The 27,603-nt window shown below is 35.5% G+C and overlaps 1 protein-coding gene across 1 annotated transcript in view; it reads left to right on the top strand.

Moving 5' to 3' along the window:
* CDH12 (cadherin 12) overlaps nucleotides 1–27,603 on the top strand; it is a 253,650-nt gene that overhangs the window by 58,037 nt on the left and 168,010 nt on the right. Inside the window, exon 2 of the mRNA XM_004778670.3 lies at nucleotides 11,840–12,134. Within this exon, the coding sequence (XP_004778727.1) occupies nucleotides 11,840–12,134 (295 nt within the window). The remainder of the gene's footprint in view (nucleotides 1–11,839; nucleotides 12,135–27,603) is intronic.

Raw genomic sequence — 27,603 nt, 5'->3', positions numbered from 1 at the left:
GCTGTACCTCCTTTATCCTTCTCTTCATCTGGCTCTGTATTCATATCCTTTATCATATCACTAAATAAACAGGTAAACATAAGTAAATGTTTCCCTGAGTTCTCTGAACCACTCTAGCAAATATAAAGACCCTAAAGAGTTGGCTGTTGGAACCTCCAGTCTGTAGCTCATCAGTCAGAAGCACAGGGGTGGAAACAGCCCAGGGCTTGCAACTGGAGTTGAGGTGAGGCTTGGGAAGTAGTCTTGTAGGACTGAGCCCTTAACCCCTGGAATTTGATGCTATCTCTAGGCAGACAGTGTCAGAATTGAGTTGGATTCTTAGACATCTTGCTGCTGTTTGAGAATTGCTTGGTCTTGCAAGTGGGAGAGCACTACTCCATACATTGGGTTCAGGAACCCTAAAAGAATTGGTGTTAGTAGAGGCACATAACCAAGAAATCAAAATTTCCTTTTACTCAAAAGTCATGATTTAAAAAAAATTAAGTAACAATAATATTGGATTTCTCTAATTACCTATTAGTACTAGTTTTCCATTTTTGCACAACAAATTCCCTCAAATGAAACAGCTTAAGACTTAGTTCTACAACAGAAATTTGGCACAGAATAGTGGGGGTGTGTGTTAAGGCCTCACAAGATTGAAACCAAGGTGTCAGCTGGGTGTCAAGCTCTTTCTTGAGGGGGGAGAAAATCAACTTTCAAGCTCATTCAGACTGTTGGCAGAATTTATTTTCTTGCTATAGACCTGAGGTCTTCTTTATACTACTAGTAGTGATGTGGGATTACTACCAGCTCCTAAAGGTTGCCCCTCTGTATCAGCAATTCTAAATATGACCATCTGTTTTCTCCTAAGCCAGCTGGAGTGTCTCTCTAACTTCCTCTTTCTACCCCTGAGGTGGGGGGCCTCTTAAGCTTTTAAAGCTCTCATGTGATTAGGTCTGGCCTACCAACATAATATAACCATAAGAATTAAATTTATATTCTTCACAGTCCTGGGGAACATTCAGGGAAAAGGTACACTAATGGGAGAGAAGCCTTGAATAATATGATAGAATCCTGCCTACCACACCATATTTTGGAGTTCAATCATAATTGAGAATTAAGTCTTAATGTGATTTCAATTCTGTATTGAATATGCACAGGTTTTATGATTTAAAATAATACAATGAGGTATGATTGGGCCCTGATTAGTCTCAGAAATTCTGTATATAGCTTATCTTAATCAGCAACCAAGGTTATATATATATATATGAGAAAAGTTGTTAGAAGTAGTTAAGGAAATCAGTAAACAGACTCTCTCTCTCTCTTTCTTTTTCTTTCTTTTCTTTTCTTTTAGATTTTGGAAATAACATAACTATACAATCTATTCATGTCAGGTTTAGTAAAATGTGTGTTACATGTACATATACACACGCAATTCTATAGATTCTGTGAATTATTAGGAAAATTTAATAACAAAGCAATTCAGTTTCTTCTAAAAACTAATTATACTTTGAGGGATTTGTTCATCATTTAAGGTCTCAATGTCAAATTAAGCATCTGCTTTTATAATCCTGAATTCCTTTTAAAAAAATAACTTTGACCTTTAAAACTGCAATAGCTTGAAATTGATTTATTTCTCTCAGGCATCCAATAATATATATTTGCTAAAAGCAGTCAAAATTGAAGTTCCAGCATCTGTGAGAGCTGTTTGTATTTTTTTCTTTCTTTCTCTCTCTCTTTCTTTCCTTTCTTTTTTTTCTTATCCCTTTTTTTTTTTTTCCTTTTAAAGTCAAAGTCAAAGTGCAACTATTACCTCTTTGGAAGTTTCTTGGGAATCCTGTTATCCCAAGTGGAAAACGAGTGAACCCTGAGACTGATTCCTTCTTTAATATGTTTATAAGAGAGATTTTAGAAAAACCTCTCGGTTAGTGCATTTCTTACATAGAATAGACACTATTTCTATTTCTCATTAGCACTTCGCAATTTAGCATTTTCATACTATTGGACAAAAAATGAATATTTCATGTATACATTATCATGCAAATAAGATAATATTTATGACACTCTTATAGGATATAAGACAAAGATATGAATTCTTAACAGTAAAATTCACATGAAACAGCTTGACTCACAATACAAAGAAAGCAACTGGTTAAGTACTTGGATTTATTTTTTCTGCATTTGTGATATTATACTTTCAAAATCCATTTAAAGTAGTTATTGTAAAGTGAGGAAGGGAAATAAAAGACTTCAATGAGGTGGCTTTGTGCTTGAACACATAAAGCAATCCCCACAGTAACACATGTTACAGAAAATGGGTCACCTTCAAACCACCTTTGAAATAAGCAGATAATGTAATTTTCAGCTTGTGTTCTTAAGAGCGTTGTTTTATAGAATGCATATCTATTGGCCTTTTATTCATTTTGCAAAATTTGCATGTGTGAGTACATGAAAACACATACAAATATTCTTTCTCTCTCTTTTTTCTCTGCCATATACAAATATGCACACGTCTAAATGTTCCTACACATGTGGACATATCTGTTTATTTGATTATTATTTCTTCTGAAAAGGCACACTATTTCTCTATTGAAATGTAATTATTGCATTATATTTTTAACATAATGGATTTCTATATATGTCAAAACAAATGGCATAAACAATGTGCAGAACCTTAGAAAAACTTATTTTTCATTGAAATATTTTGCTGATACAATTGCATTTTTAAAAATAAATTTTGTTCACTTTTTTCTAGCTGATTATTAATTGTTCCAAATATGTAGTTGACACGTAGTATATAAAGATGTTTCCTAACTAAAATATAGTATTAATTTGTATTTTAAATAAAAACACAAACATAACATGCTTTTTTTTTTTTTTTTTTTTTTTTTAAGATTTTATTTATTTATTTGACAGAGAGAAATCACAAGTAGTCGGAGAGGCAGGCAGAGAGGGAAGCAGGCTCCCTGCTGAGCAGAGAGCCCGATGCGGGACTCGATCCCAGGACCCTGAGATCATGACCTGAGCCGAAGGCAGCGGCTTAACCCACTGAGCCACCCAGGCGCCCCCATAACATGCTTTTTAATTATGTAATATATGCTTATGAAAAACTTCTATAGAAGAGTATGATTTGAGAGACACAAAACTGTAAAAAGACGGTGCTTTTTAAAAAGATTTATTATTTCTTATTATTTAAAGATTATTTAAAAGAGAGAGAGCAAGAGAGCAAGCGATGGGAAAGGCAGTGGGGTTTGATCTCAAGACCCTGAGGTCATGACTGGAGCTGAAATCAAGAATGGACAATTTCCATGTAGGCTGGAATCACCTAAGCCATGTAGGTTCCCCAAGATACACAGTGTTTTGAATGAATATCTTTTTTGCTATGATCCAAATTATTCCCCACTGGACTTCTGTCCCCTTGAGAGCAAATACTGTTATGTTCTCTATTCTAGCGCCCAGTGCAATCACTAACAGGCAGTACAAAGTGTTCTTGAATAAAACTATTCTCTTTAATGTGTCCATAATAATGCAACCCAGTTTTGCTCAGACTGTAGTAGTATTACAAAACTAATACTTGGGCAGGTTGTATATGTGGCTCTGACCAATTGTTTGTCCTTTCCTCTTAAGGACACCCAGTTTTGAAAGTTAAGGGAGAAAATGACATTATATGACTCAAAAGAGAACTGATTGAGCTGAAGTGCTCGTCTCAAGGATACACGGAGTTAGACTGATCTAAATCTCAGCTTTGTGTTTGTCTATTTATGTCTTGAGCCAACTCAGTTTCTCTGTGCCTCAATTTATGCATCTGCAAAATGAGGGTGGTAATAGCAGGGTTGTCCTTATAGGGTTGTTCTGAGTATTAAAGTGGTTTTAGACATATAAAACCTTTAGAAAATTGCCTGGAAAAAGTAGAAGCTTGATAATGTTTTCTATCATTATTTTGGATCCAATTAGTTTTCTTGTATCTATGAATATAAATTAATGTAAATGGAAACAAATATTGCTATACTGGGCTCATTTGAATGTAAATGGAGAGAAATGAAGGGAAATAGACATTATGAAGTTCTCTACAGTACCCTCCACATTTTATGGTATCAATATTAGAATCCACATTTTATGTATGAGGATTCTGACACCCAAAGAAGTTTAGCAACTTATACAGTAACATCCAGGTAAGAAGTCACAGGTTTGGGATTCTAACCTTAATATCTCATGCTCATGGTCATGGATTTCAGTCATTCCATATTTTACTTGAGAGGTAAGATTTGGGTCTGTCTGATTTATTAAAGTAATTAAATGCATATACAAAGAAGTTAGGATAGAACAAGTAACTTTTGGAGATTAAATTATACATCTTGATTAAGCAGTCCATTTATCTTATTTATCATGCTAGCATATTACTGATTGGTTTGAGAACTAAATCTCCTAGGATTTGTAACATAATGCCTGGTATTCAGTAAGGGCTAATAATAAAAGCAATAATACAGAGAAATAGTAACAAGTAACAATAAGTCAATGACTGACATCTAATTGTAATAATGTATAATTATTACTTAAAACTCACCTTTTAAAATTTATTTTGAATGTAGAATAAATTACACAAATGATACTATCTAGTATTCTGAAAAACAACCACATTTGAAATCATAACACAAATTCACTTTCATTTCAAATAGAGATTCCATTACTAAAAATTTGATAAGAATATTTTATTGTCAGGAAATGTTTTGTTACCTAAAATCGGGCTTTGTGAAAAAATGTTTTACAGCTTCGGAAATGTAGGGAAGAAATTATTTTAACCTTCTCCCATATTTTTCTCCCAAATCCAGGCACCACGCCAATGACCTCTCCAACTTCTCCAGAAGTACCTATTAATATGTTGTGACACTCTCAAATGATATAATGTAAACTGGGTGAGCTAAAGTTGTAAAATATGACAATCCAAAAGATCAGTTAGGATACCCCTCATACGTAACCACACGTGCAATATTCAAGGAGACAAAGAAAAATAATAGAGAGCATCGGGTGAAAAGGATTTTTTTTCTTTTACAAGGTGTGTAATATATCCTAGTACATTAGATTTTGTTGCTCGCAAGCATTGCAAATAGTCTTTGTTCTCCTTTGCTTTGCCTTGGCCTACCTCGGGGGAGGTGTGGACCTTTGTGAAATGGATTTCTACTTCCTTAAATAGAAGGTGAGATAATTCCAGCTGCTAAATAGCTTTGGGTCTGTAACCCAGCCTGGGGAGTTCTCCACTCACTATGGGCTGCTAAAGGGAATGCAGAACCTTGTAAAGTGGTCTTCCTCCTCCCCAGATGGCAGCCATCAAGCTAGAAAGAACAAATGAGTCCCCTCAGGGAGTAGAATGGAATAGAATGTCAAATATTCTTGGACCTTCTGTGGCTTCTGAGAGAAATTTTGCATTATAACATTATTCAGGCAGAGTTATAGATCATCTTGGGGTCCTGTCTGTAAGCAATGCTTTGAACATAATCTAATGGCTTTGTAGCTAATACAATGGCTGCTGTGATGTTAGTGAGAACAGACTAAGCATGAATGGGACACTAAGCAACTACAAAAAAGGAAATACTAAGTATTTCATAAGTACACTGAGGAGAATATAGCAAAAGTAGTTTGTTCTGTACATAATGAAATTATTTCAGCCAAAGAAAACCGCAGAAGATTTTCTCATCCTTGTTTTGGCTAGTTTATCTGAGGGATCCCATATGTAAATAAAAGTTATATTATTTCAAATCACATTCACGAACTGTTGAACCGTCATATTAAATTATTCTATGGGCTTTATAATCATTCGAAAGCTGATAACGAGTATTACAATGTACATGCCATTATTTCACCAAAATTTGCTGAAGCGTATCCTGTACAAAGAACCTTTCCCTTGGATTGAATGTGCTCATAGAGATGACGGGCAGATGTCGAAACTCATGATACAAGGATCTCTCTATTAAGTAGGGCATATATTTATGCTGCCGCATTTGCTCATCCATATTTTGAAACTGAAAAGATATTCTAAGGCAAAACAGTAAAGACTTAAAGGACATCTCAGGAAGTTTCTTATTCCAGCAGACAAGTTGAGAAGGGAAGCTAGTTCTCTGAAAAAAGATCATGATAAGTAAATAAGTAAATATCAAAATGTATGATCCTTCCGAACTGACGGAAAACACAAAAACCAAATGCAGTGTTTGAAAGTTGCTTTGATCTATGCTCAAAATATAGAGAAAGAACTAAAAATAATATTTGAAGAGACAAATGGGGAACATTGAATAAGGGTTGGTTATCAAGTGATGATAGGTATTTTAAATAATTTTCTTAAATTAGATAGGGACATTAAGATTACGTAGGAAATGGGCCTTATTTTCAGGAAGTTGGTGCGTCAGCCTCAAGTAGTTAATTATTATGATGCCTGCAACTTTAAAAAGTCTATGAAAGTAAAACAAAATGCTGTGAGTGTTAATAATTGTTTAATCTAGAGAGTGAGAATATAGGTTTTCATTGGATCATTCTTCTAGTTTTTCTGTTGGTTTGAAGTTCTATTTAAAATATTCTTGGGTACCTGGGTGGCTTAGTGGGTTAAGCTGCTGCCTTTGGCTCAGGTTGTGATCTCAGGGTCCTGGGATCAAGCCCCGCATCGGGCTCTCTGTTCAGCAGGGACCCTGCCTCCTCCTCTCTCTCTGCCTGCTTGTGATCTCTGTCAAATAAATCAATAAAATATATTTAAAAAATAAAATATTCTTGATAAAGGAAGATGGTGTAGTGCCTACACATTTTCATTTGTCTCATGAGAACATCAGAGAACAAAAGTATGAAACCATAATCTTGATAAGAATGATGTGGAGGGCAGGTGTTAAAATACTATGTGATGTACCAGAGTCTCTTATGGGCACATGGTTTGTAATTTGCAAGTACATACACCAAATCCAATATTTGTTGAACACAAATTTTGGTTTTCAGGCAGAAACTACCTTTTCAAAATCAGAAATTTCTTCCTCCAACATAACTCATATGAGCCCCATGACCAGTAACCACCCCCTATCGTGGCAAAAAGCAAACGAAAATAAAATCACTGCTGGACACAGAATATAGAAAGCATTTTCTGTTTGATGTGTATTTTCAACCCAGAGAAAATAAGAATAAGTCCCTTATTTGGTGCAGCAGTTTCTAAAATATATTCAAGGAGATGCTAGTAAACACTTAACTTTTAGATTAGCTTTCTGAAAACTTTTAAACACTGGAATTCAGATTTGCTTACACTCTGAAGCTGGTCCTCAGTATCTTTTTAAAGCCTCTCTTGGCATCTCATTTTCATGCTCCATCTGAGATGACTTGGGACAAAAATCAGAAAATAACAACACCATTTCCACAAAACAACTGCTTGGACAATACAAATTTCTACATCCATCATTGATGGAACTCTGAGAGAAATTTTAAATGTCAATACTAAAAAATGATATTATTGGAGTTGGCTGTTTTAGTCAATGCAGTGAGCACCTACTCAGAAACAGCTTAAAAAATAATTGGAATAAGAAATATTCCTCCTTTAAAACTGTCATAATTATATATATATGTAACTATATATAATTTTATTCTTGTAGAATTATCAGCTTTGTGTAATGTGTAGCTTAAAGCCCTGTGTAAAATGACATCATGTGATTTGTCATAGTTAACACAGGCCAAAGATAAGGCAAATCAGGAGAATTCTCCTTCTGAAACTCTCCCTCCTTCTTTATGCAAATGACACTAAGAAGTAGTTAGCTAATCCTGAATTAGCTAATTGCCAAAAGATTTAAGAAATGAATCTCATCTACAGAGATCAATTCCTGGAATCACTGAAGTTTCAAATTTTTTCATTCATAAAAATCATGAAGATTTTGGTCTTGATAATTACCCCTTTAGGCGACTAAACAGGAGAGCACCCCCACACACATAGACATCATATTGTTTATGAAAAGATTAGCGGTGCCCATTAAAGCCTTCAGACTTCCAGGAGTGCCTGTAAAGCATACATTAAAAAATGATTTTGAAAAGGGGCACCGAGCCAGCTTGGTCAGTAGAGGATGGGACTTTCAGTCATGGGGTTCCGAGTTTGAGCCCCACATTGGGGGTAGAGGTCACTTTAAAAAAAATGTTTTTGAAGAATTTCAAGTGATCTTAAAATATAATTATGGTATTCTGTTATTTTTGCAAGTGTTGATTTTTTATATCATGTTATATGTATATGTAGTTAGTGAATATTATAAAAATGCACATAAATATATTTCCATATGTATACTCTTTTAGGTATATATATTTTTGTTATAACAATTTATATGTAAATGCTGACTATAACGGAAAGTATACTGAAAGGATAAAAGAAGTTATCTATAATACCCACATCAGGCCATCACTTATTTAATATTAGAACTGATGTTGGAACAATACCTATATTTTAAGGTAGTCATTCATGTGCCAGTTCAATCAAAATGGACTAATTTTAAATATTGCCTGACAAAACAGAATACTGCAGGGGGTCTCCTGTGAGGTATTGTCATGTAACAACTGCTCTAAAAATTCTAATCGTCTCACGAGTTTTACATTAATCAACTTCATTTTCAGTTCAAAATGTTAACGTATTTTCACATATTTCTTCTGAAGCTTCAATCTCTACAAAACTTCATTTTAGATTAGAAGAAAAAGGTAAAAGAGTAAGGAGTAACAGCAACTGAATTTAATTTCGATCTTGGATAGAGCTGAAAAACACATTTGCTTTTCTATTCTTATGTCAATTCGAAAAGAAAACAGTTCTGATTTTAGCCAAATGAGGATTTTTTTTTTTTTGTAATTCTGCTTGGATCACATTGTAAAAACCTTCTTCAAATTTTCACTTGTTTCCCACAATATTACCACATATTCTCAAAGCCATTGGCCAAATGGATGCAGTTTATAAAGTCTTTCCTTTTGTTTTTTTTTTTTTTTTTTTTTTTTTTTTTTTTTTTGCATTGAGCTTTTGCCTGCCTCATATCTTTAGATACATTTTAAAGCAAAAGCAATACCCACCATGTTGAATATCTTAAACTGTATGGGTGAAATATGTAATTTGAAATTCCGAAGTTCAAAGTACATTTATCTACAGCTTGATTTTACACTTGAAACTTCCTGTGCTTCATAGGAGTTTGTTAAAAGAAAGAAAGAAAGAAAGAAAGAAAGAAAGAAAGAAAGAAAGAAAGAAAGAAAAGAAAAAAAAGAAATAGGGGGAAAAATCTTTGTCATTTATAGCAATTTTCTTTAGACGAGTAAAATGTGCGGAAACGTGAAAGAAAAATCAAAATCGTATGCCCTCTTTTTGTTTTCTTATTCTTTTTACTATAACACTGAGCCAGGAATCAATTCTTTGTTATGCTCTTTTACAAATATACTTTGAAAGAAAATTTTGAAGTAAATACAAATTCACAAATGAACACATTCATTTTAATAACATTGATTTGAAGGATGATGTTATTTTACTGAAGTTAGGCCAGACGTTGAGTTTAAGAGTCACTGTTGAGTTTGGGTTTTTGTGTTTTGATTTTACTAATACTAATACACAGAAAACCTATTTGCCACAGGATATTTATATAATTTAAAATATTTCAAAGTTTTTTGTGTAGGTTGAAATATTAAAAAAAAAATACAGAACACATTCTTACCAAAAATTTTGCAAGAATGTTGTGCTTGTATGCAAATTTTGAAGCATTGCCCAGAAGACTATGGACACTAAAAGCTTAACCTTTTTTCTTTGGCTGGTCTGTTGGCTGGAAGAACCTTTTAAATGTAAAAATGTGGACCCTGATATCAGATGATATCAGTAGGAATAGGTTTAAAACATTTTAGATCAGCAACTGAATAAAAAATAGTATTTATAAAACTATACATGCTATATAATTTAAATAGAGTGTGTATTTATATTATTTATAAAATATATATTTATGAGTATACATATTCTTAGAGAATTGTAAATAATATAATATCTATATCATATAAATACATTATTGGATACTTCATGGATTTCAAAACCTGTGTTCATCTTCTATTAATTCATGGACTCCAGGGGTACCTGGGTGGCTGAGTCAGTTAATGTCTACCTTTAGCTCAGGTCATGATCCTGAGGTACTGGGATCAAGCCCTGTGTCAGGTTCATTGCTCAGCAGGGGTCCTGCTTCTACCTCTCCATCTGCTGCTCCCCCTGCTTGTTCTCTTTCTCTCTGTCAAATAAATAAGTAAAATCTTTAAAATATAATAATTCTTGGACTCCAGTTTGAAAAACATTGCCCCACAGAATCATAAAGATAATTTTTCTTCTGTTTGGTCCTCTCCCCTATGTTATCTATGGGTATCTTATTACATGCTATACTAAAGTGAATTATAAATGTGTTGAAAAAATTAGAAGTTCGAAACTTTTCTATATTATAAGATTTCAAATAAATGGAATGAATTAGAGCAAGCCATTTTTCTGTGAATCTGAAAGGATAATCAGTGATTCTATCCAACATTTGGCTGAGTCATATTGAATAACTCATTGAAAGACAGTCTGTTAAAATGAATTACTCCACTACACATATCTGAACCCATCTGGTTTGCCAAATCTCTCCTCTCCTTTCAAACAAAAAAGTTTAATATTTTCTGAGTTCTTCTACCTTCTCTCTGACTGCATTCAGGTCATTGATTTTTTAATTTAGGATATTCAGGAGGGTTTCTGATTTGGCATTGATGAGCTCATTTATATTTATTATAACAATTACTTAAAATGAAATGAGCATACTTAAGATTAATGCATTTCATTTTATGAAAATTTTATCCCCAAAAGCGTGTAAAAGAAATAAATTCAGATAACAAATTAGTTGTATTTATGCATGTTCATGTATTTGAAAGCAGTACTTAGACAATCTCTGTAATGCACTGAGAAATAAAATGGATTGACAGGACGAATGGAAGGGTAGATGTGTGACCAAAAATGAGATGAGTCAAATACAGTTGATCCTTGAACAACATGGTTTTAAACTTCATGGAGGTTAAACTTCGCTTACATGCATTTTTTTTCATAAATACATAAACTTACGGTATCTATAAATACAGTACAATTACTGTAAATATATTTTCTCTTCCTTATTTTTCCTTAATAACATTTCATTTTATCTAGCTCATTTTATTGTAAGAATACAGGGAAGCCTGGGTGACTCAGTCAATTTCAGTTTAGGTTACAATCTCGGGGTCCTGAGTGTGAGCCCTGCCTTGAGCTCCTCATTCAACTTGGAGTTAGCTTGGGATTCTCTTCCTTTCCATCCACTCCTTCGCCTCCCCTTGCTCATGCTCATTCTCTTTCTCTAAAATAAAGAGATAAATAAAATCTTTTAAAAAAGAATGCAGGATATAATACAAATAACATACAAAATCTGTGTTGACTTATTGTTTATACTATTGGTAAGGCTGCCACTCAACAGTTATTGGTGGTTAAGTCTTGTTGGAGTTAAAAGTTATACACAGATTTTCAACTGCACAGGGGTCGACAACCCTAATCCCTGCATTGTTCAATGTCAACTGTAAATTAAAAGGTAAATGGTAGAATCTCTGGGATGTATATGTATATATAAATGTTTATTATGCTTTTTTCTACTTTTAATATGTCTTAACATATTTATAATCAAAGAGTTAGTAAAAAAAAAAGAAAGAAAGAAAAAGAAAAAGAAGAAAGGAAAACAATGAAAAAAAAAACAAGATTTTTCTTTCAACTTTTCTGATAAAAAATTATACTGCAAGTATTTCTATTATGGAACCATCCCTTTGACGGTGTTCTCTGTCTCTGTCTCTTTCTCTCTCCCCCTAAAAGCTCCATTCTGACTTAGATAAAGGAGAGGGGACTGTTAAATACACCCTCTCGGGAGATGGCGCTGGCACAGTTTTTACCATTGATGAAACTACAGGGGACATCCATGCAATCAGGAGCCTGGACAGAGAAGAAAAACCTTTCTACACACTCCGTGCTCAGGCCGTGGACATAGAAACCAGGAAGCCCCTAGAGCCTGAATCAGAATTCATCATCAAAGTACAGGATATTAATGATAATGAGCCAAAGTTTTTGGATGGACCCTACGTTGCTAGTGTCCCAGAAATGTCTCCTGTGGGTGAGTAGGCAAATCAAAATTTTGTCAGATGCACTGAAGCCTTTTCAACATTTTGTTTTTTGCAGGTCAATGTAAACATCTTATTTGTAAACCAGAAGATTATTATTCTACTATAAGACACAATTATTTCCACTTATATTTTCATTTTGGTCCTTTCTGCTCCATACTGAATATACAAATAGATACATAAGTATCCAGGATATATATAACATTTGTCACTACTTTTCAATGTTTGCATTTATCCGAACCCACAGAATCCCTTTGTAATTAAGTATGAAGCTCAATTTTTACTAAAATCCATTGTCTTTACGATTCCAGGTGCCTACATGGCACTAAAGGTAACTGCCATACCCACAAATACCATGTAGTGATTCTTGGCTCAAAGTAAATCACCCAAAACATGTATCACTTATGAGTCTGGAAGTGGTCCAGAAAGGAGTGTGTTGTATCCTTTATAGCTACAGATACAGATTCCAGAAGGATGGTATTGTTTTCTTTTTTATTACAAGTAACCCTTAGTAGTTATGCCATCAAAACAGGAAGCAAATATTATCATGAACATATTATTAGAATAAATTTACATTTAGCTATAGTATCACTGCCACTGTTAATAATTTAAATTTGATATGAATTCGCACTTCATTATCAACCTAAATTTTAAAGTTCTAAGATATGTATTGTGGGGTCAATGAATCAAGGATGACAGCTTTAATGACAATTTTAAATAATTTTTATTCCAAAGTCACCACTGGCAACCCTCATTCTATTTCAAAGTAACTTGTGGTATCTAGCACATTTGTAAGATAAAGCTACCCATCACTCTGAGGTTACAACTTGAAACTCCTACCATGAGCCGTTGCCAATTTCCCTGTCTGGCATTCCTCAGAGGGCTTCTGTTGGCCCTACAACCAACCCAGACATGCATAAACTAAACCAAGGGCAGAAGCAGGTTAGTGGCTTCAAGAATGGTCACATTCTTCAATTCTTGGATTCATCACAAATTTATTTGAGATTGTTATCTATGACCTTACTAGGTATTCAAAGATCATATTCTCCCTGCAACCTGAGAAATCAGCTCGAAGGCATTTACACAGATTTTAAACATTAGTGTACAGACACAGGGCTGAACATCTGTTACTCAGTTCTTGCTACATTTTTTGAGCAGCTTTTTTCTTTTTTTCCTTACATGGTGCTGATTGCTAAAGATTTAGAAGTACAATTGGGTAGAAGTGTATCTTATTAAAAAGTAGCCCCGAAAATGGGAAGAGCTAGTTTTTTATTTGTGCCTTTTAATTTACTGGGAGAGAAAAATGAAGGTACCATTCTCAGAAAAAGTAAGGCTTTTAAGAAGACTAGGCTCTTTTGTACCTAAATGGTTTAACCCAGGGCTTACTTTATGTAAATTGGAATATTTACATGAATTTATGGCCCTCAGTGGCTATTACAGAAATAGCATCCTTAAAGCAAACACATCCATCCCTCTACATTATTAGAAAATTCTAGTCTTATTAGATAAATAATTATGTCTTTTGTTGGGCCAGTTTGGATAAAGGGAAGGACTGCAGTCTCTGAACCCTTATATAAAGGAGTTCACAGCTAGCTCCTGAAGAGGGAAATAAATCTGGAAAATCAGGCTAGGAAGGTGAGAAAACAAAGTGATCCCAGCTTTGGCACTATTGAGGTGAGACATAACTTGCCATACTGTGCTGAGATATCAGAAAGATCTAGGGAAGAATGAGTTCTTTAAGATTTGCACGTAGGATATTACTGGAATTTCTCACCAATTACTCAGGAGACGCCAGTAAATACTTAAGATGATTTTCAACATACCCTCCCTGCCTTTTTTTTTTTTTTTAATAATAATAGAGGAGTATTCCTTTTGAATGTGATACCACATTGCATGCTGTGGGTTCACCTAGTTATTATTGGACTACGCTTACATAATATTCTTTTTTCAAATGTATACTAAAAAGTATAAACATTACTTGTGAATTAAACATTAGAAATTAAATACCTACTCTGTACTACCTTTGCCATTCCCCGTAAACCCTGCTTCTACACAGAACCCAAAGCACAGGAGACCCAGTTAGGCTTGTGGCCTTTGTTATTTTTGGTTTTCCATGACCAATCTAAAGCTAATGAAAAACTACGGTGCCCCCATCCGGGCATCATATTCCTGCTCCTAGAGCTCCTGAGCTCCATTCCCAAGTGCACCCTTCTTACCATATGGAAATGGTCCCTGCTTAAGTCACTTAGTCCAAGGATTACTCCTAGTCCTACTCTCTCTACTTTTTTTTCCTGCATCGCTTCTAAGCACTTCCTGCCTCGGTGTCATTTTCTTTTGAATATCAAAATTACTTCGGGTCAAGACCAGATGGAGATCTCCATGGTATGTTGGACAGTACAGCTATAGCACAGCAAATCTTACCGTCAGTTTTATGGATCTGTGTTTGAGGGATCTCTAGGAAATAACTTCCCTTCCCAATAATTGACAGTGTCGTTATTGACAATGTTGGAGAAGAAGCCACTAACTTACAAATACATGGAGTAAAATAGCTTACTTTGTAATACAAAAAAAAAAAAGAAAGAAAGAAAAGAAAAGAAAAGAAATATTGGGACATCAAAACTATTATGCAAATATCAAGTTAGCAATAATAGATCGTGTGTCTGAAAATGTGATAAACGATTAAACGAGGAATGGAGATGAACTAAAGTGAGTCTCAACAAAGGATATTAACTTGGGGAGTGGTGTTGAGCAAGATGGGTAGAGAGTTCAGAGGAAAATCAACATTTAAGACTTACTAGACTATGGAATATATTTTGTTCCAGAAAGTTGAAGAAAATTCTAGTAATCTATGAGTTGTTTAAGAGAAAGGTCACTTTGTTACTATCTTGTGCCGCATGTAATATGCTGTGGAAGTAATATTCACAGATAAAGTGCTTTTACTCTGACCCGAGGAAATTACTTAATGATCCAGATTTTTTCCCAACTCAGACTTTCTCCTTGGAGACAAATTTGGACGTTATGAATGTGGTCTTAATTCTTTAAGATCACTACAGTAACAATGACTTACAGTAACATGCCTTCTTTAATACCGGTGGTTAATGCACCGGCATGGCTTCTGTTTCAGTAACTTCTCCTAGGGAGCTGACAGGTGTAACATCTTTAAACCCTTATTCGTATTTGTATTATCTTCTTCTGGCTGAGCTAAGTCAGTTTGAAGCAGCTGATTGGGTTACTCATCAACAGGTCTCTGTGACACATTTTATAAATGCTGTGAATCATAATTTCTGTAGTAAGACCTACCATTTCCTGAGCAATAGTTAGGGGCCAGGTAATCCAGCTCAAGATTTGTATTATTATAATTAATATTAATTTTATTTTTTTATTATTTAACCAGTACAATAATTTTATGCAGTGTTGTTTACTATCTGATCTTCATTTTTATATGAAAACTGATCTCTAATGTCAGAATGTAGGTATGACTTCCAGCCTCTTTAGAACAAAGTTAATTGCAACCAGTTATAACTCTTTAGTGGCTTCTTTATATGTCTTTGGGCCTTAAATTTAGCTTTCAATGTCAGATGAGCTGGTTAAGATCTTAAAATGCATATTTCACTTTATTATAAACCTGAGGGTGGGGGACTTTGTTTAAAACAAAATCTGAGGACTAGGTATCTCTTATTCACTGACTTAGGAAAAAAAAAAAGTGTAAGTATAAATAAAAGAAGATACACCCGAAGAGAATTGCACTGCTAGCTTATTAAAAAATTAACATGTACCTTCCGTCTTTTTTTCTTTTTCATGAACTCTGTTTTTTACATGAAGTTTGGGGAAACGTGCTAAGATATAATTTTTGGCGAGAGTTTTTGAAAGTTTTTAAACAGAGAATATTTTCTATGTGGCCATACTTAAGTATTTCAACTCTACAAAGGAAATAGTGAAAACAATGTCTATACCTAACAATTTATTACACCATTATTACATTTTAAAAACTTACATAATTTTCCAAACTTCCTTGCTTTCATGGAAGTGCCATAGGGAGACAGATGAAGAAATTGCAAAGCAGATACATTATCTTACCATATGAGCCACTCAAAGAACAGCTTAAGTGGTACCGTATGAAGAGTCTCATTGGTCTCTGTCTGTGCCCAATAAGCAGAAATTTTGCCAGGAAGCTGGAGACAGAATGTTAGCTCTTTTCTGCAAATAAAGGCATTCTCTACATATAACCGAAATGTGATTATTAAAATCAGGAAATTAACATTAATGCATTACTGGAATCTAACCTTTAGGCCCCATTCATGTTTTATCAGTTATTTCAATAATATCTCATATAACACAATTTTCCAGGTCAAAATCACATGGTGTATTCAAATGCCGTATCTCTTTAGTTTTCTTCAATCTGGAGCAATTCCTTCCTTTTTCTTGATTTTGTGGCAGATTTGAGGATTCTTGGCCAATGATTATTTAGAATGTCCCTCATGCTGGGTTTGCCTAATGTTCCTAACTCCAGGATAGGCCTTTTTTTTTTTTAGGTACATCACAGATATGATGCTGTAATCTTGTTGTATCCTTGTTGTATCTTATCAGGTAGAACAGGGTTTTAATTTGTCCCATTACTAATAGTGTTAATTTTTATTACTTGACCAACATTGTGCATTAGTTATCTTTTGTTGCATGATATATTAGCCAAAGCCTAGAGCACGACACAACAAACATTTATTATCCTGTAGGATCATGGATGCCCAGGAGAGGCTTAGGTGGGTACCTTTGGCTCAAGGTCTCCCAAGAGGTTATATCCATAGCTGGGGCGATGGTCTGATCTAAAGGCTTATTTGGGAGGAGGTAGGAGTTTGCTTCCCAGCTTACTCCTGTGGCGATTTGTAGACTCTTGGTCTCTTGCTACATAGACCTTTCAACAGGGCTTCCTTGTAGCCTGGCAGCTGCCTGGGCCCAAGGATAGCTAACTAAGAGACAGCTGGAGAAAAGAACATCTCTGACCAAAGCCACAGTCTGTATTTATAACCAATATTTAAAATGACATCCTCTCCTTTCTTCCATATTCCAAATGTTAGAAGTCCACCCCACATTCAGGAAATGGGATTACCCAAGACAATCAGTACAAGGCAGCTAAGGTCCACAGTTTACCCTCTGGACCCCAACAATCAATGTTGTTCTGTCATGCAATATATACTCAGCCCCTTTCTAGGACCCCAATTTTTTTTCCCTCATTACATGAGTCCAAAATCCAGAAACTGATCATATAAATCAAGCGCAAGAGCAAATGAGATTCCATAGATTTATCTCCTCTTGATCTGCAGACTCATGATGCTAAAAAAACAGTTACTTACCCCACTCCGACACCTAAAACACAGTGGTGAGAGATGGGGATGAGCAAACTTCTGAAGACTTTTCTGTTTAAAAAAAAAAAAAATAGGAAAAAAAAAAGAGGGAAAATGCCCTAAATAAAGGAATTACTGGTCCATCCCGTTCCAGAAATCTAGCTGGTAAATATGAAAAGCCCTTTGATTAGGTTCAAGTCCTGAGAATATTTGTCCTTGGGTCTCAGTTATACTGCCTGGGCTCTTGGTTCTACCTTCTGAGTTATCCTTCATTTTTTATGCAATGCGGCACATACTTGCCTCTGAAGCAGCTCTCTTGGTCGTCTTCCTCCCAGTAGAATTCAAAGGGTTCAAAGACCCATTTTCACTGTAAAATCTCTGACTCTCTTTCTTCAATTCACACTTTTGATGTTTCTACCCTGTAGAACTCTTTATTTTGTCAATAGTATGGGTATCCCATGAATCTTTTGGGGGTTCACTGAATTAGACAAAAAAAAAAAAAAAATCCTCTCTACCTTGGGCCCTACAGAGGTGCCTGAGTGACAAAGCCTTTCCATAAATTAGAACCCTTATTATTTGCTAGAAAGGATCTTTGAGTCATACTTACCCATTTATCTCTTAAGAGAGAAATTTCTGACTAGACAGTAAGCCAATGAACCATCCTTGATCTTTCTAAGATCTTAACAAAAAATTTTACTGTCACCACCATGGCTTTATCTTTTGACCATGCTTTCCCAGGTGCCCTGGATTTGATTTTGGCCTAGAAACCATTTCTTAATTTTAGCATCATTTGCCATCTGGGAAGACTAGTAATCTTTAAAACCGAAGAGACCTTGATGCTTTTTGTTCAAAATTCCCTGGGTCCTTTTCTACTGTTCAAATACATGCTGGCAACAGTTTTGCTAAATGTTCTGCCACTGCCTAACAGTGATCTTCTAATTTCCAATAAGATGTTCTCATTTTCCTGCAAGTCCTCACATGCAGCACCGTCCAAGTCCAACATGCAATGAAGAATGTGTTCAATGCATTTTATACTGACATTCTCCTCAAAGCCCACACTGGCCTAACTGCAAAACCATTACCGCCTTTTAGGCATTTGTTAGAGCAGAACCCCGCCACCAGGTCTGAAATTGCTATTATCTACTAAATACATCAGATTACTACAGGATTTAGAGGCTTAAGACTGCAAGTATGTATTATCTCTTGATTTATCTGGGTCGTGAATTTGGGCTCAGTTTAGCTGGGTGTCTTTGCATTCAAGTCTCTTGTGGATTTAGAGTCAAGCTGGCAATAAAAAATGTGGTTTCATCTGAAGATTTCCCAGTGCAGGGGGGTATAATTCCAATCCCAGTGATGTGGTTGTGGTCTTGGAATTGACATCCTGTCCCTTCTACTATATTTTATTTGTTAGGATCAACTTGACACACCCATTTTGTTCTCCAGGGAAAGGAATTAGCCAAAGGTGTGAATGTATGTTGGAGGCAGGCATAACTGAGGTCCATCTTAGAGGTTGTCTACCTTAGACAATGATTCCACTAAGTTGAAGTTCCTCTTATCTTTTTGTAATCATTACCTATTTTGTCAAAAGGTATTTTTTTCTTGTCAAAAGGTATTTTGAAACTAGAGACATAACCTGGTCCTCATCACACTTTCAAATGATCTATTAGTTTGTGTCAGTGCAGTCTCAGGGTTTCTTACTGTATCCAGTTGGTTCTAATGTGTTAGCACCATTACTGATTTTACTATTGAAATTATTTCAGCTTTAGTCTGAAATGTAAAATATAAGTAAAGACACTTTGAGCTTATTTTTGTGTCATTTCAACATTACCTCTTAATTATTTGAATATTCCCTTACTTTCTGGCCCCAAAATATATTTGGGACTTGTCTTGCATTTTTCCTTCCCCAGCTCTGGGAGAAAGTATTTCTTCAAGGAGCTCTCTCCCCACCCTCATAGAGAATAATATTTAGAAGCCAGAATCTAGTTGCTATGTGTGTCCTTTGCTATTGGAAAATCATTGCTCCTAGACTCTCTCAGTGGGCACAGCTAAAGAATATGTGTGTGTGTATAATATTTATATATATATATATATATAATATTTATTTCTGTATCATTCTTTTTAAAAAGATTTTTATTTATTTATCTGAGAGAAAGAGAGATAGAGAGAATGAGTGGGAGAGGGGCCAAAGGGGAAGCAGACTCTGATTAGCAAGAAACCTGATGTGATCCCATGGCCTCGGGATCATGACCTGAGTCAAAGGCAGACGCCTAACCCACGCAGTCACCCGGGTGCCCCTATTTCTGTATCATTCTAAATAGACCAAAACCCTTGATTTCATACTGATACCTCCTACTCTAATTATTCTAGGGTTGTTTGTTTGTTTGTTTTTAGCCTTCTATAATTTACAATTCTTTTCCAAGAGTAAGAAATCTGGCTGTTGTTGTTCTTAATGTATTTTGTTATTTGCTCAAAGCCCCTGTATGCACCAATCTCTCACGGCCACTCAGCCTCCGGACACCTTACAGAGGCCGGGATGACTCCACTCACAAGTTTGAAAATCTGCCCTGTTTCCATTATCTTCTCCATTATCCCACTAGAGAGGTTTTGCGTGCCCCACAGGGACTCTGCATCCCCACACTGGGCTGCATTTCCCATAGATCACACGCCCCCCTCCTGCCACCTGAACTCACGGGGGACCCCTTTCTCACTCTGCTTGGGCTTCAGTATTTGTTCAATAGCTTGTTTTATTCTGTTCCAGGTCTACCCCTCCTCCCCTATAACCTTGCTGGCACCAAAAGCTACCTTTGCCTGCCTTAGCTAGGCTTTGGGACTGAATGATTCTAGAAGATAAGCAAAGAGCAAGGGCTCTCTCTCATTCTTAAAGGAACTGAACTTGATTTTAGAAGTGATTATCTCTGGCTTGTATTTTGCATAGGCATTAACTGTTTAAATCAGCAGTCCTTCATTTCACTTGAATTTCCTCATAATTTGTTGAAGTGAGTCCAGATTCTCATATGAGAAGCCAAAGATGGCCTAGGAAGTTATTAATAAGGCCATTTTTTGCCAAAATATTTGTTTTTGAAATTTCTTTCCCACATTGGGAAGTAGCTTATGTATTCTCATATATATATATATATATATATATATATATATATATATATAATTTCTACAGAGATACAGAAGACGGAACTCTTTTGTAACATGTTCAGGTGCATTCTCTGGGTATTAAACTTGAGTCCAAATCCGCACTCTACTGCTTCTTAGTTGTATTTGCCTATGTTATTTGTCCTCATTGTGCTTTGGTTTCATTACCTGCAAATGAGGAATAAAAATACCTAATTCCCAGAGTTACTGCAAGCAGTAAAAGAGAAAATTTATGTGTAACACTTACCCCAGTGCCTGGATAAATGCGATCAATAAATGCGGACGGATCCTGCTAATAATTTGATGATCATTCTCAGGCAACTGATAGGAGAATGCCTCCCTTGTAGAGGTCCTACCTAATGAGCCTTCTTTTTTTCCCCAGATAGTCCCTCCCTCAGACTCGGGAGCTCAATATTTACTATTGTTTTTCTTCCAGGCTATACCTTGGGGAAAAAACCCAAAACCCAAAAAACAAAAACCTCATAGTCTTTGTATTCCAATTTACATTTTCTTCGGTGGAGAGGACTCTTCCGTCTTAATTTGTGGTGACAAGCTGTTGATTTGTAAGAAACACCAATTATCAGATTGCACTTTCGCTTTCCAATCTGCTGAGTCGCTTTAACACCTGGGATGAGACTGAGCGAGACCCTGTGATCTGCAACCACCCCACCCCCCCCCGCCCGCCAGCCCCGTGCCAGCAGCAAAGGGTCCACAGCGCACTGCATGCCAGAGCTGTTTTCAGGACCATAGGCTGTTAGTACTGTGTGTTCAGGGAGCATTTTATTCCTCCGCTTGATTCCTCTGTTTTTATTAGCAGTACAATCGCAAAGGTAATGCTATTGACAGTTTTTGTGTGGCCTTGAGAGAAGTGTATGAATTGTTTTAGTAGGAGCGCGGTGACTCCCTAAACATAAACCAGGCTGCATTGATACTTGCTTTAGCAGCCACTGATCAGCAATAAATGTTAAAAATTAACAAGAAGTTCCTTTTTTTTCCTAACCACCAAATGACTCTAAGCATTAAATATATGTTAGGAGGAGCTGCTGCTTGGCCACTGAATGGTTCAAAACATTAAACATATTTTTAAAGTATTACTCTTTCTCCAGCCTCCAAGTGGTTGTAAACATTAAATATGTTTTATAAAAATTGCTTTGCCAGCTACTGGCAGGATAGCTATGAACATCATTTTTCTTTAAAGTTGCCTTCCAGCTGCAAGACTTTTTTTTTTTTCTTATTTGCTCTATTCTATTTATTTTTTTATTTTTTTGTACACAAAAGCAAGCAAGAGGGAAGCGTGGCCCAATTGTCTCTTGCTTTATGATAAGTGATCATGGGAGCGCAGTTGCGCCTGTATAAAATCACGCTAGTCCTAGGAGTGCCTGGAGGTTCAATTGCTTGTGCCGGGGATTCCACATCGAAGGCAGCTACATCTTCCAGAACCGTGTTTGTTTCTGCTTTCCATTGTGCAATGCGTGGAGGTATGAAGATGGGTAGGATCTAAGCTCAGTGTTTAGGGAAATAACTTCAAGCAACCAGACGCTGGCTGATTAAGCCCACTAATCAAGGTGAAAATATTCCATAGAGGAAACAGCCTCCAAGATAGGCAAAATGGTAGGATGAGTAAGTGAATGAGATCTTTAACCCAAACATGAGGAAGGCCTTGAAATCTCTGTCTGGAAATAAGTCAGTGTGACAACCGCATGAAATTCAGACAGTGCAGAACATGTCCCTCCCTGTACGAATGTCTATCCAGAAGTTCGCTCAGCGGATTTATTTATTTGAACCACGTTCCCAGTGAAAATGAAGTGTGGCACCGGAGTCCGTTGAAAACACGAATCCCCTCCGTCACTCCAAGCCTAGCAACTCATCGTCAAGCCAAATGATTAGCCAGTAAAGCTTTTATTTCTATGAGGGCCAAGTGTTCTCCCAAATGTGTTATTCTAGGTACACGTGCGACAGGTTTGAATATCAGTGGAATACCCTGTATGCACCACTTTTAGGTACTGGGGTTCTAACGGTGAGAAAAGCAGACACAACCCCTGCCTTCAGGAAGTTTCATTCCAGAGATGTAGTGCAGGGACCATGAACTCTGTTCTGTGGGCCACGGGCTGGTGTATCAGCTGTTCCATTGGAAAACCGCCACACACTTCATTCACACGTCTATTGTCTGTGCCATTTCACACTCTGGGAGCGGTGCTGGCAAAAAGCCTGCGAAGTTCTGACCTGCGAAGGCTAAAATATTTACTCTCTGGTCCCTTACAGGAAGTTTGTTGAGCCATGAAAAAGTGGATTGAGTATCAGAGGAAGATAAGATAAGGTCCATATTTTAAATAAATGTATGAGAAAGAGGCATGTTCACTTTAGAAGTATCTCCTCAAGAAGAAACAAAAATAAAAAGAAAGAAGGAAAGGAAGGAGGGAGGAAGGACGGATGGACAGACGGACAGATGGACAGACGGACAGATGGACAGGACCAGAGGCAAAATGAGGAGTGGAAGCAAGTCCCACACTAACACAGACTCCCATTTAGTCTGAGCTGAAGGGAATGGTTTGACTTGATTTTAAATGCTAAGCACTGTCTTAAAGTATAAAGGTCCATGATATGGTATTTTTCATTTCCCTGCCAAAGTAATTCTTCTTTCAATTATGTTAAAAAAATATATATATATATATATATATATGTAAATATATATATTTCTTTCACTTATGTAACATTAATTAAAAGAAAAATTTAAGGTTGAAACTAGGAAGGTAGAAAGAGAATAACCTCTAGATTGGGTGGAAAGATTCCTTATTTGATGTCTCAGGATTCATTAAGTTCTTTGCCTCACTGAGATATAAGTGGTAAAAGAAAAACTGAAAATTACTGGAAGCAAATTTAAACCCAACAACCAGTCTTAATGATTGCTACCCGGTAAGTATTATAGGACACTTTCTCAGAAAGTTAAGTTCATGTGATATCAAGACTGGCACTATTTCCAGTTCTAACCAAGAAACTGAAACTTAAGAAAAAAAATCAGAAGCTACAATTTTATAAATAATTAACAAAAACGAGTATCAAAATATGGTACAATTTGTTTAATTGGCAACAGTACTAGAAGAAAAAGAAACATGTCAATTGAACTGTCATCGATGTTAATTTTGCCTCTGAGAAAAACATTGTAATGGGATAATTTCATGAAATGCTTTGATGGCAAGAAAGTGCCAAAATATGATTAGCTACTGCACAATTCAAATTAGACAAGAAAGCAATTGGTGGCAGCCTGAATATGGAGAGGTTTTGTTTCATGCCTTTTTCCTCTCTTTTTTTCCATGTGTTTAATCAAGGATATTTTGTTTGACAGTGAAATGATTTAGACTAAAAACATTGTTATCACAAGAATTTAGTAGAAACTTCACTAGAAAAGGAGAAAACACACTTCCATTTTCCCAAATCTCTTAAAAAGTGTAATTACCATCTGAAAGAATTTGTCATCTACAAAGAAGTATTTTTTTTGTAACTGATATTAAGTACCTACTTAGCTAAAGGCCATAATTAGAAGCAACTCACCCTTATGATTATGTTTATATTTCTATTATCAAATATATTTACTTGCTATTTAAACTGGGTTTTCTTTTGTTATTTGTATTTCTACTCCGAATGGATATTCTAGATTTTAAATGGTCATATTTATTTCACTACCTATATTTCTTATCCCTAGTTCTTTAAAAAAGATAATCTGCTGTAAAACTCAATTAATATGGAGTTCTAAAAATCAGAAATACAAATAGGGTTATGAAGAATTCATTTTCTAGTAGACCTTAGCTTTGCACAAAAGGTTGCTTAAATACAATGTATAGAAATCTCCTCTTTTGTAGTTTTTTTTTAAATACGATTTTTGTGTCACTTGAACCATAACAGATCCTTATTCCGTATCACCAAGCACACTGTCTTCCTACGTTAATTACTAACAACAGAAGCAGTTTTAGAGTTTTCAAATGTGGGAGCACTATTAGAGTTTAAAATGTTGAGTATTTTCTTACAATGATAAGATTATTTCATTTCTTGAATGCCAGGAGAAGGAAGACTTTTAAAGATTATTCTTTGAGTGCATATATTTACTTCTCCCATGAGGGATTTGTGGAAAGTACCTTATAAAGAACAAGTACAATGGAAAAAAAATAAGGTTAAGAGAGTGTTTGTTGAACACTGGTGACAAATAATTGTCCTAATTCTGGAAAGGTAGAATATTATAGGGAAAACAAAATAGACTTTGGAATACCAAAGATCTGGATTCAAACTTTGATAAAGTATGGGGGGATATTTAGAAAAGTACCTCCTTTTTGTAGAACTTAGATGGAAGGAAGGTGCTGTTTGCCACTAAAAGTATTTTTATAAGGATTGAAAGAGATACAATTTGTAAAAATCAACAACAAACTCAAAAAACTAACCCCTAGAAGGGTTTCAATAAACGCAGATCATTTCCTCCTCCCTTCTTTCAGCAGATTTTTCTGTGGGGTTTTGGATTTGGGCAGGGGTAAGAGTCTCATTACTTTTCTTTCTTTATCCTTGTAATTGTTCCTAGTGAATCAGGTAAAAAAGACGTTTCTAGAAATATTTCCTTTCCTGGATACTTATATATATTTTTATTAAATACCATTCATCCAAAATATTCGAATAGAGTCTCAGAACATAGGTCATAATGTATGATAGGTATAAAATGTCATTAAATACTATGCAAAACTATGTCTACTGGATGTTGAAAGTCATATCTTATAGTTCAAATTCACAAAAATGGACTGCGCAAACATATTTATTTCTTCTCTGCTCTAAAAACACCACTGAAATAACTGAAGGTAATGTTTATAAAATATAACCATAGGAAACGGATATGTTCCAGCAGACCAAAAAATAAGGAATTTCCAAAGTATAAAGATTATATCCGAGGGACTTCTTGTTTGGTCCTCAGTAGAATTATTGGCACTAGGCTTGAATTTTCATCATAAGCAATGATAGAACTGGACAACATATATGTGGCAACAATTTTTATGTATGTGACAAAAAGTACAAACCTGTCAACCTGGAGGGGAGGGAAAGGCATGACACGAGATCCACACTTAGCTGGATTCTCATTAGGGACATGTATGCTACCATGACACTAAGGGCAGTCTGAGAATAATGAGTCAAGAGATAGAGGTTATAGCTTGCAGGTGCTAAGTGATTGCGATTTGAGACCTGCTGACGAGGCTGAAATTTGTGCAATAAAGTAAAGAGAGGCACAGAGAAACATTGCAAAAGCCAGAGTAAGGTTTTAGCATGGGTTTTCACCAAGGGTTGCTTTAGGCATGAACAGGATCCGTGTCTGTAGGTCTGTAGGGCTGAGATCTCAATGGTAACACAAGGCAGGGAAATGTTGAAGTTACTGACTAGCCACAGGGGAGAGAACATTGAACATCTCAGACACTTACATGAGGCACCAGAAAGCCTATGCATTAGGAGCCAGGCCCTTTGCTTCAATAAAGGCTATGCCCTATGTCTAAGAACAAGAAGGAAAGAGACTTTTCCTAACAAAGACTTCCAGTAGGCCTGACAAACTCAAAAGTATCTGCCAGTAATTTAACTGCCCTCAAAAGGATTATGTTAAGATACTTTATAAAAAGATAATATCTAGATTTTCTACAGTGTGTTATTTACAATTTCCAGCATGAAGTAAAAACAAGTAGAATGTATTCAAAGAAGCAAGAAAATTTGATCAATATTCAAAGAAAAAAGTCAGTAATCATAGACATCATGATGACTCAGGTGTTGAAATTAATAGATATCTATTATAAATATATTTTGAGACTAAAGGAAAACACTGTCATGATGATAGAAAAACACTAAGAATAAATTATCAAAAATGGACATTCCAGAAGTAGCAAGTGCAATATATACAACAACTCACAGACAAAGCTTAATATGAGATTGACACTGTTGGGAAAACTACAAATGACATTGAAATCAGAGTCTGTGAAATCATCCAGTCTCCAATCAAAGGGGAAAATGACTGAGATAAATAAGAGACTAACGTGAGATGACATCAAGCCATCAAACATTTATAATATTGGAGTCAAAGAAAGATAAGAGACAGCATGGGGTAGAAGCAATATATTTGAATAAAGAATTGCCAATACTTTCGATTTTTAATTAAAAATTACAATGTAAAGATCCAAGAATTTCAACCAAACAGCAAGGGGCACAGAAAGGCTAAAACAAACTAGAGAATAATTTAAAATATCCATTTAACTGATGATAAGGCTACAAAAGAAAGAAAAAGGAGTAACAACCATCGTAAGTAAATAAATAAATAAAAAAAAAACAAATAAATGCCTCCAACAGTAAACAGATAGCATGGTAGACGTAAACACAGCCACATCAATGATAAATAAATGTAAATGTGGTAAAGACTTGCATCAGTGTGTTGAAGTTACTATAACAAATTATCACAAACTCAGTAGATTAAACAACAGAAAATTATTTTTTCATGTTTTTAGAGACTAGAAGCCTAAAATCACGGTTTCTTTGGTGGGCCGTGAGGCAGAATCTGTTGGAGACTTCTCTCCTTGGCTTATAGGCAGCTGTTTTCATGTTCACATGTGTGTCTGCATCCACATTTTTCCTTTTTAGAAGACCACCAAGTCACATGCAATTGGGATCCTAATGATCTCGTTTTAACTCAGTTACCTTTGTGGAAGATCTTTTCTCCAAATAAGGTCATATCCTAAAGTATTGAGGGTGAGAACCCCAACAGGTACTTTGGGAAGGAAACAATTCAACCCATAACACACTGAAGGTAAGAGACAGTAATTTGCGGACAACACAAAAGAGAAGATCAAACTAAGTGCTTTCTCCTATGCATGCACTTCAATATATGGATCAAAATAGGTCAAAGGTAAAAGAAAGTAAAGGAGGATATACCGTGAAGACATGGAGCATAAGAGAGCTGATGCAGCTTTGTAGC

Source organism: Mustela putorius, unplaced genomic scaffold (genome assembly GCF_011764305.1).
Source record: "Mustela putorius furo isolate JIRA1106 unplaced genomic scaffold, ASM1176430v1.1 tig00000589_pilon_pilon_pilon, whole genome shotgun sequence".
Taxonomy (NCBI): domain Eukaryota; kingdom Metazoa; phylum Chordata; class Mammalia; order Carnivora; family Mustelidae; genus Mustela; species Mustela putorius.
Note: the sequence above shows the minus strand (reverse complement) of the source record. Positions and strands in the feature narration are given on the sequence as shown.